The 10,781-nt window shown below is 37.0% G+C and overlaps 1 protein-coding gene across 1 annotated transcript in view; it reads right to left on the bottom strand.

Annotated features, from left to right (window-relative positions):
- The window catches only part of BTRC (beta-transducin repeat containing E3 ubiquitin protein ligase), a 113,628-nt gene extending 108,325 nt beyond the window's left edge, over positions 1–5,303 (bottom strand). The window contains exon 1 of the mRNA XM_026851150.1: positions 5,300–5,303. Coding sequence (XP_026706951.1) covers positions 5,300–5,302 — 3 coding nt within the window. The 5' untranslated portion in view covers position 5,303. The remainder of the gene's footprint in view (positions 1–5,299) is intronic.
- Between the last annotated feature and the right edge of the window lie 5,478 nt (positions 5,304–10,781).

Below are 10,781 nucleotides of genomic sequence, written 5' to 3' on the forward strand. Positions count from 1 at the left end.
TAAACTTTTACAACCAATCTCCGGGGGGGGGGGGGAAAGAGTTGAGACCTGTATGAAATATATATGTACTAAGTATCTTATTAATCTGATCATATAACCCATAACACTTCCTTTTCCTTGAGAGAGGACATTCACTCTGGGTTTCTATCACATACGATTTAAAGAGGCAAGCTAAACCCATCTCTGTCACTGCAAAACAATAGTGAAGCTACTTATATTTTCATTCCTTTTAAGTTATGATCTACACACAGTATTTATTTGATGATAACATTGTATTCATTAGATATAACACCTTGTTTAATAAAGTGAAGAACAGGAATAATGCAATTTAATACTCCAAAGGTTGCCTCTGAGTTACAATATTCACAATTCCATTAACTAACAGGCTCTTGGCTACAAAGAATTAGATCTGTCAGTCATGACATGGGAGGGCATGGCCAGTTGCACTGAAGACTGTCCAGTTGAGATGACTTCCACAGCAAAGGAAAATATCCCCTGTGGCTTAGAACCTGTTAATGAGTTTGTATGCATTATGGCAATAAATTAAATTCCCACTACGCAAAATACAGCTTCATGGCCCAAACAGATACCTTAGTCTACTGCCCAAAGCAGTACTCAAAATAAGACACAGTTAGCCAAAGCAGTACTCAAGGCACAGTTAGATCTGTGGCCTCTAATTCAACAAAACTGAAGGAGTTCAAAATCTTTCATTATTGTTAGGAGAGGAAACCATGAGCGCTCTGATTCTAAAACCATAAGCTGCCAATATTTAAGTGTGCCCTTTGTGAGAAACACTGAGCCAGTTGACTGTCAGATCTCAGTTTGATACAAACTCCTTCAGAAGGACACAGCACTCCCAAGCAGTAAGCTCTGCCTGCCTGCAAACTTAATGAATTCACCGCACATGGTGAACATGGCTACACTAGTTCTTCAGTGAATCTGTTTGGAGTACGCTGACCAAGACCTGCTCAAAACCAAAACCCACTGGAGAATGTCTATTTATATTCCTTGACAAATAAAAAGACACAAGTTTTTAATTCCTGCAAGAGCAGCAGCTACCAGGAAAACTACTTTTGTAACATGAAACACCTGGTTAGCTTCTTAAGGGCTCACAAGAATACCGAGCTACAGTATTCAAAACAAAATGGAGACCTGTGAGAGCACTCCATTAATCTCTGGACAACCTAACAGCAAGCTCTGGAAACATGCCTACTATAGCAGTGTAAAGAGATCCTCTTTCTGCCCATAAGTAAAAACTTGCTTGATTTCACAACCACTTGACATTTTACATCTGAAATTCAAGTCCTATATTCAGCCTCATTCAAGACTGCAAGATCTATGGTGAAGAGAAGCTACATTTCTCATGATACTGTCTGAACTTGTGCCATGTAAGTATCCAGCAAGAACAGTGGTGTTCACAGGGCAAGCATTATGTATAGAAGAAGCTGGAAGCTTGTCTAGAGATCAATAAAATTAAGCTGATACCTTTTAAGTATCTTGCCTCTTTTTCTTATGTCTGTAGAGAAGTCAGAAAGCTCACCTGGATTCTGAATTTTCAGTGAGATTCAGAGCACCAGGAATAAAAAATTCTGTACTTGAGAAAAAAATACAGCCAAGGTCAACAAAATTAAGAAGTCTGGAAAATTACAATCTCCATAATCAGCAAAAGACCTACAATGCTAACTTTCACCTTCCTGACCTTCTGCTGAATTTTAGGTAGCAGACAAAAAAGCATGCAGAAGAGATGGGTTGCAGGTCTGTACCAACTACCCTGGAAGGAAATCTGCAGTTCACACATTAAGCAGACAAATTTGTAAGAGGAATATCGTTGAGGGTTTTTTTTCTAAAGAAATGGCAATGCTTTCAAGAGCAGACTCCAGCACTCAACCACATTTTCTGCTTAGCTAATAAACTCTCATCTTCCGAGCAGACTCCAGCACTCAAGCCGAACGTTTTCCTATTCAATAAACTAACAAAAAACCCTTCCTTTTTGCAGGAATGGCCACTCTATCCCATTTCCCTCACAAAGCACAAATTACAGTGTGGAACCTATTCACCAATCACAAGTAAATTTGAATCCAAAACTAACTGTCCCAAGTAGTTACCAAGATACATTAAATTTCCTTTCCTGATCTAAATGCCCTGTACTGAGCTCAGCTCTATGACAGTTCTCAACTCCTTTAGACTGACATATGATGTAAATACTTGTCTGCTTGGCTTAACTAGAAGAAACTCATCATTAAAACAAGAAGTACCAAAGAAGCCTGCTGTCTTGGAGGACTATGATGAAAGAATAAAGCAGAGGAAACAGAAACAGCTGAAGATACCTAACGAGCAGCCTCTGGTAGCATCCCCATGCAAAATAATTATCTGTAAGAAGATTAACCAGAATGAGTCTAAAATGTTGCAGAAAAGACTGGCCGACCCTTAAAAAAAGCAGAAAAAACAAACAAACAACAAACAAACAATATGTCCTGTCTCCCAAGAAAGGAAATCTACTGAGACTGAGTACTGATAACTATTGCCAAAATGAAGCAGTCACCATGGGAGGCGTAAGTAAATCTGCTCCCAATTTAGAACAAATTAGAATTAGTGCTAGACTAACCCAATCTTCTTCTTTAAGAAGATCACTGAAGTCCAGACAAATTAGAAGTAGTTAAGCATGTGACAGACAACATGTAGGAAGTTACTAGTTAAAATGGAGAGGATTAGGATTAATACCAGAGTTGTAAGGAGGATAAGAAACTAAAAAGGGTAGAGGATCACAGATTATTTTGAAAAAGGAACTATCAGGCTGTACAGAGATTGATCCCTTTTGAAATCCATTATTAATCTTGAAATTAATGTCAAAACATTCTCACCAATGGCTAAAAAAAACAAGAATTACCAGTGTGCTAGTGAAATTGTCTGAAGACAGTTAAGACACATCATAAACACATAGGACACAGCATTTTGAAGATCTGGGTAACAGAACCAACACAAGATGTACATAAATTAAAAAGTAACATTACTCCCATTATAAACTAGGGACTTAGTAACTGAAAAGAGGGGAAGAGGCCCTATGATATGTTACTCATCAGGTAATGTTGGTTCAGCAATAAGATGTAGCCATGAAGATGGCAAATACTACTGTAGGATATTATATAAAGTGAAAAATTCCCAGGAGAGAAATTAGGATTACTGCCTTTATATGAGGAATCAAAAACATTTTTCCTGGAATATTCTGTAGAGTTCTAGTCACTCATGTTCCAGAGAGACTAATAAAATTCTGCAGCTGTTTAAGAAGGTCTGCTAAGATTACCAAGGGTTATAGGAAACATCTTATGATGGAAAAAAAAAATGCTGGTTTAGCCTGACCAGATCCAGCTCAAAGGAGAATACCATTGCTCTCCACAAATAAGCAGATGAACACAGGGGAGCAAGAAGAGCTGTTTAAACTCAAGGACAACATTGGCACAAGAACAAATGAGAATGTATTAGCCACGAATTCAGTTAAACTGGAAAATAAGAACAAGAATTCTAGCTTCCAAAGTAGTAAAATTTAGAATAGCTCAACAATGGCATAGCAAAGAAAAGTCCATTCACTTAAGAACTGTTTTGAGTAGCTTGCAAAAGAGACTCAAACCCATGCTCCACAAGACCTGTTCCAATCCCATGCAGAAATGTTTCTTTTCATGATGGGCTCCAAACTCTTTAGTCTTTGCATAAAGTCTTATTTTAAGGTCAGTGAGATATGGATATATAAGAATATGTTCTTGTCAGTCAAAAAATTTTCAGGTTATTTATGCTTGTTTATAAACAACAGCTGAGACAAAGTACAAAAGCCACACACTTCACTAGAGACATTGCAGTCAAAAGAAGAAAAAAAACAAAAAACAAAATTTACAAAAAGAAAATTAACAGGGAATGTAGGGTTTTGGTTTTTTGAACCTATTAGCAACAGAAAACACCTTCTGTCATATTTGAAGAGGGTGATAACATTGTTTGGATTTCTTCAGAAAACTGCTGAGACACTTCCAAGACTCATCTTCTAAAACAAGACTGATCCATTGTTTAATACTACACCCACTTCTCATTGTTCTAATTTGCAGGAAATGAATGATAGCTGGCTGCATTTCTCCATGCTGATTAAGTTTTGGCATATAAGAAGGTCATTGAACAGACCCAATGAACCACCCCCCTGGAGAACCACCAGCACCTTCTTAACAGACAGAACGCGAGGCCAACTATCCATAAACTAAAAGCAATTCCCACATAAACACTGCTCCATTCTGCATCGCTCTCACAATAAACTGTGTAGAGATGGAGAGTGACTATATCATATGATGGACTCTCACACTAGACTATTTTTCTCTGAAACAACTTGAGACTGTTTTGGTTGCTATATGGGCAAGCCTAGAAAAATTAAGATTTGTCTAGTCAGAATACAGTATAGCCCTGCTTTGTATCCAAGCAAGAACAGCCATCACCTTTCTCCTGAGTATTTAATCCATTCTCCTACATTTGAAAAAAACCCTCACAATCTGTAAGAATAACTATGTCCTTATCCAGAAGCATCAAGAGAGAGGACTACTACAATCTGAGAGAATCTACATATAGGCACAAATCCACACCAGAGTTCTGTACTGGATGGTATCTCCCAAACTTCCTTTCTACAATCTTCTGATCTGTTTTGCTCCAGGCACTTCTGAAGAAGATGGGCCATCTATACTACAGTTAGAAGTACACTTATTACTGTCCTGCTAACATACAACTGCACTTAAGAACTACTAATTCATTTCTTCATAGCATGTCCCAGCAACTTTTCCCTTCTTAAAATGGGATGAAGGAAAATAAACCAGCACTAAGGCTCTTTGCTTCTGCTAGTCCAAACTGGTTGCTCCAGTGGATTCTGCCAAGAGGTTGCATGGCTCCTGTTCACACACAGTAAACACTTCTGTCCTTCCCTCAAGAAGACTGGAAAGACCCCTTGTGGAGCTTTCCCATTCTTCCTCATTCTCTCTTTCCTGCTGCTCTCATTAAGATGAACTTGCAGATGTGGTTTCAGCAGTGAAGGGGGGGAGGGAAAATTAAATCGGACGTTTCTCAATTCTTAGTAAAGAGGAGGAGTAGAAGCAGCTAGAGAGCACAAAATTATGATCAATCATTTGCTTCCAAGCAAAATCACTGTGGAAAAGTGAAATAATTTAAAACTGAAAGGCTTCATTGGCACTTCTCAAACCTACTGCCATCCCAGCTAACAAATTTGGCTGTGCACACACAGCTACAAGCAGGCTGAGCACCCATTGGTTAATAGAACCATGAACTTGCAGATGAAAGAGAAAAAATGAATTTTAATGCAGTTTTTAGAAATACTTGTCATTGTTTCAGCAGTGCCATTTAGTGAATGGGACCGATTTCTCTCTCAGTAGGGGATGATATTTTAATGATGTAACAATGTACTTTCCAGAAGAAAGACAAGCCTCATGAGGCAGATTAAAACTAAGAATATTCAGATCCCATTAAAATCAGACAGTTTCAAGCCATTTTTAAAATTAATTTTGTTTAATGATAAAATGTGTTATCTTAACAGGTGGCTAACCAATTGTAAAATTAACCAAAATATGGTCAGAAGCACAAAGCTAGCTATTGGAAGGACTGGTTTCTTTTTATTGTGTCTTCTGTTATCAGTGTACCATAGACCCTAACAAATTCCTCCCATCCATGACCCCAGGCAAATTTCTGAGCTTCAGCTTTCTCTTTCTGCAAAGCAGGGGTAGTACTTGTCCAACGCCAGAGTTCCTCGAGACCTCAGATACAGAGACATTAGAAAGCATCATTGTTTAATAAGGAGGACATATTTAATGCAACTCCTAGGACATTTATTTTCAACAGTTTCTGTGGGATCAAGAAGTTAAGTTTTTCTCAGCACTAATTAGCATCCTGTCAAGAAAACAGCTTCATGTCTGATTGCTTATTAATCGTACTTTGAGCACTTACTATTAGCTGTAGCCACTGGACTCTGCTATGCTGCAACTCATTTTCAGTTTCCACAGTTATATACACACTGCATTCAGCCCTTCTGTGCAAAATCACTTAAAATACATAAGAAATGTGGAGCATCTCCTGAATTGTAGAAAGGAGGAAATGAGTAAAACTGAAGAAAATATTGAGTATGAGAAACAGTAGTTAAGTTTGCCACTGAGAATGATTAAATATTACACAAATCTCACCAGCACACGTGGAGGTTAGAGATAACACAATGCAAGCAAGACAAGGAAGTGAGAAAACAGCTTATTCCATCTGCATTGTTGAATTTAGCATGAAAATTTTAATACAACAAAATCAAGTTGCTCAGCTTGCTGGTTTTGCTGGTCTTACATGGGATGCGATCATTTATACTGCAAATACTGTTGCAGCAATCACTGAAAAAATTAATATGACAAGAAATGCATATATACAGATGAAAAAAGTCAGTGGAATGCCTTCACTCAACTCTTAATCAGAGCTCATCATTTCCAGGTATAACTCTCCTTTTAATAGAAAATAAGTACTTTGCATTGACAAGTTCTAGGATACAAACTAACAGTGCAGTAAAATCCAAAGAGGTCAACACAGCAGATGAACATATTCACTTGATAAGTATAAGCAGTCAACATCTGTATGTCAGGAAATACTTTCTGATCCCAACTTCAAATGTGAATTTGTGAATTTTAAATGAGACCAGACCATGAAGTTTCCTCTGCTACTTAATTTCCAGTCTCAAGTCATTCTTTCTGCTAACACTGAAAATTAACAAGAAAACTGTATTTTTATATTTCCATCTCATTTATGGCCTAGAGATCAGAGCTTGGTTGGCCACTGGAAATGCTCTAAAGATAACTGTTTCATTTCTGCTTCGTTAGGCACATCTCAAACAGGAAATCTCCAAACACTGTACATTCCTACCTTACCTCTAAATAGCTACAGAATTTTGTTTTCTTCCTATGACACCTTCACTACCTCTTTCCGTATCACAAACCACTAGAGTACTGGTCATGTTGAGGCTGCTCTCCATGTCTTGTATCCAAGGATTATTTAGGAAGCCCTTCACCTAACCAAACTTTGTGGTTAGAACAGTCTGCTTTATCTTACTAATGAGAATGATAATTTAGTACCAAATACTCATGAGGAATTATAGCTCTGCTGACTGGCAAATAATTTGCCAAGGCAGATTAGTTTAGCTGCATAAAATAAATATCCACCTGCACATACTAGCACTAATCAGGGCGTGAAATTAAACTTTTTATTCAGTGGGAAATAACTGCTGCAAGGCGGCGATTTAGTCTGGGAAGCAAATATTAAGGTCAGCCTATTCTCTCTGATGTTTATAGTATATATTACAGTGTGGAGAGCATGGTGCAACAAATTCTGCTTTTTAAGTCTATGAAACTAAATACTTCAATGATGTGATAGCAAATTTGCCATTTGCTTTTCTAATTGCATACATTTAATGGAGCAAAGTGGCTGAAATGAAACATTACCAAAGAAGCAAGGGTGAAGCTACTGAAGTACCAAAGGCCTGCATCAAGTGCAGAAAAGTTTGTGGTAGAAGAAAATAAATCATAATTTTCTTTACAACATACTAGTCCCAACAAATCCTCAAACTAAGGGGACATTATTTTAGTTCTACTGGAAAAAAAATACTAAGCATATGTTTAATATTCAAGCACGATTTTCAAGCCCACATTTAGGAGGCAACTCTCTATCCTAGCTGTTTTACAAAATTATTTTCACTGCTTTCATGCCACCCTTGCTTTGGACATCCAGGATTCTCTGCCACAATGACCACAACTCATAACTATGTTATTAGGAATACTCTAAGGTTCTCAAAGCAAAGTTTTAAAACAATAGCTAACCAGTCCTGCATCTTAAAAATCCCAGTCCTACTGACACCATAAATCACAGAGGTTCAGTGTAAACACACACAGATGGGGTGGGGGAAGATATATTCCAAGTCTACTACCATCCTACCTGCAATTACACTGACTATTCCTTACTATATTACCTGTCAGTTATGTGGAAGCTCCTACAAACATGAGAACATAAAAATTAAGGAACTTCAGTGTTTCCTCTCAGTATAACAAACAAACAAAAAAAACCAAACAAAAAACCCTACAGATGCATCTTAAAAGCAACCAAAAGGGTTTGGTTCTCCTGTGAAACTGAAAGGCCATCAGGACCTCCAAGAATCATGAAAACATTAATTCAGGGGTGAAACAGAAAAAAGACACTCATGAAGAATGCTAGTCTCAACACTTTCCTATTCACAAGCCAAGAAATGAAATTACGTTCTGCAGACTTATTCACTCAGAAGAACTAAGAAACTTCATTAAATATCAAGCTCTTGCCTCCCAAGCCATCCTAGATAGGATCCCAAACTGGTCAGGTACAGCCCCAAGCACTGTTAATTAAACACAACTGAAGTTGTCACTAGTCCATTCAAGAAAACAGATGTTGCTTCAGTGAGCTTTGATATTTTTCTTAAATACCTTTCAAAATGAGGAACAAAAAATATGAACTCTTATAAAAAGGGCTTTATTGTATTTTTATAGCATATTACATACCTTGTAACAATCATTCTGTTAAGTGTGAATGTCAGTTTTATTTTCTGTCCCTTTTTTCCTGGCTATTTACAAGCTTTGTAAGAATCATTCCTTAATTAAGTCTAAACATAGTTTTATATAAATGGATTCCTGGAATTAAAAACGTTCAGACTTAAGAAATGATTGTTACAGAGACTGTAACAGGCCGTAAAAAAGAATGCCACTTTAAACAAAGATTTCTCATTTTAATTAAAAAGATAATCATCAGAACATTCGTATACTTAACAGAACCATTTGAAGCTACTTTGAAAAAATACCTACTATTCTATGCAGGCATATGTAGTTTATATGACATTTAATCAAAGTCTCAGTCGAGCCTATTGCACTCCTACTTTAAATATTGTATCTAGAGTTTTAAACACTTTAAACAAATATGGAAGTTACTTATTGAGCACCTCATTTCTAGTACTTTTGTAAATGGTTATTGACAACAGAAATCCCATATTCTTGAAGGCATAAAACCAGAGCTCAGTAAGGCAAGGGCTTTTGGGAGAGATTTTTCTGTGGATTTTTAAGCTAATGGACACATTTGCCTGTCCTTTTAGTTTGTGCATCAGTCTCTTACACACTGTACTTTATGAAGAGTGTCGTTTTATCTGTAGTATTGTAGAAACATGAAAAAGGGCTGAGATGAATTGAGACAGGTTCCACTCTGGTAAAAACCTTGATGTAGCTGCAGAACACTGGACTATATAATTTACAGGATCGTATTTTAAATCTATGAACTGGATTTCATTCAAAAAAAACCTTTGAAAGATGACATGTAGAATACATGATAGAAAACACTCATTCACCTGCAAAAAGAGTCTTCCCTGGTAAGCAGTTGCTTAGTATTGCATAATGTTAATACACAGAAATTTAATATCAGAAATAAATTAGGCCTTCTTAAAATGTAGATGTAAATTGAGTAGGCAAATTAAGTTAAATAAATTACTTAAACCTTAAAGCATTAAATTATACATATTGTAGTTGACCACAGATAATTAGTAAACTGGTAGCAGACATCAGCTAAACATAATACTGTTTCATTGGCAAGGCATCAAGCCAATACCAGTCAGTAAGAAAGCGACCTTATTTTACTCCCATCAAAAAGTTGCATAGACATAAGCACACATTAAAAAACAGAGTCCAGTATGCCTTTCAAAGTATCGAATACAGATACTTTAAAGCAAGATAATTCTGTTCATATTAGCGTTGGATAAAGCCTCCACCTGACATTTTGCTATTAGAGTTGGACATTAAAATAAAAAACAAATCGCCAGGTCTATCTTGCTTGGTACGTTTTGACTCAAGAGAGATGCTAAAGTCAATGACAAAAATTAGGTACTGTCATTTTTAAGTGGAAAAGGTATTATTTTCTAAAGAAGCACAAAAATACTACCACCTTCAGGGCTGCTTTTCAACATGAAATGAAACCTACCACAAATCCATATCAAAAACAAAACTATCAAAAGCTGGAGAGATAATAGGTCTCATGCTTCCAAAAAACAGTTTGGGTATTTACCTACAATGCACTTGGGAAACTCTCAGGGAAAATCAGTATTTAATAGCAAAGCCCACCTCAACCCAAACTGCGAGCCACCTAATAAGGAAGATGTACCTAAAGTGTATCACATGCTTGGATGAACAAGATAATTCACTGTGAATGATTCAGCATTAGCTGAGAGGATGCACGAGCTGATCTACTACCTCTAGGTAGATAACTGTACCAGTGCCATTACTGCAGTACACCTTCTGAGTGCTAAAAAGGCAGAAACAAAGAGCTAGGAGGGCCAAGCTGATATTTGCAAATGATACCTCATGTATCAAAACAATGTTGCCACACCTCCACAAACACCAAAAGGCCCCACCAAGTCTAATTATGCTGGTGAAGTTTTTGTTAAAGTAAGGGTCATGTTCTAGACAGGCATGTGCTAAAGCAAATGCCTGAGATGTGTTAGACAAAAGTTGTTCTCACTCTCCTCTCAACCTGTAAGCAAAAATACCCTAAAAAATTTAGAGTGGACAGAGAGAAGCCACATCTTTCATGACTGTTTTCACAACCATTTTGTACACAAGAGGCATTTTAATAAAACATTGAGGAACTTGGTTTAGCTTTTAGTTCTCAGCACATCCTGATCTTGATAATTCCTCCCTTTATCTGGTGCTCTTAACAGA

This window comes from Athene cunicularia (genome assembly GCF_003259725.1).
Source record: "Athene cunicularia isolate RWA chromosome 6 unlocalized genomic scaffold, athCun1 chr6_part1, whole genome shotgun sequence".
Lineage (NCBI taxonomy): Eukaryota > Metazoa > Chordata > Aves > Strigiformes > Strigidae > Athene > Athene cunicularia.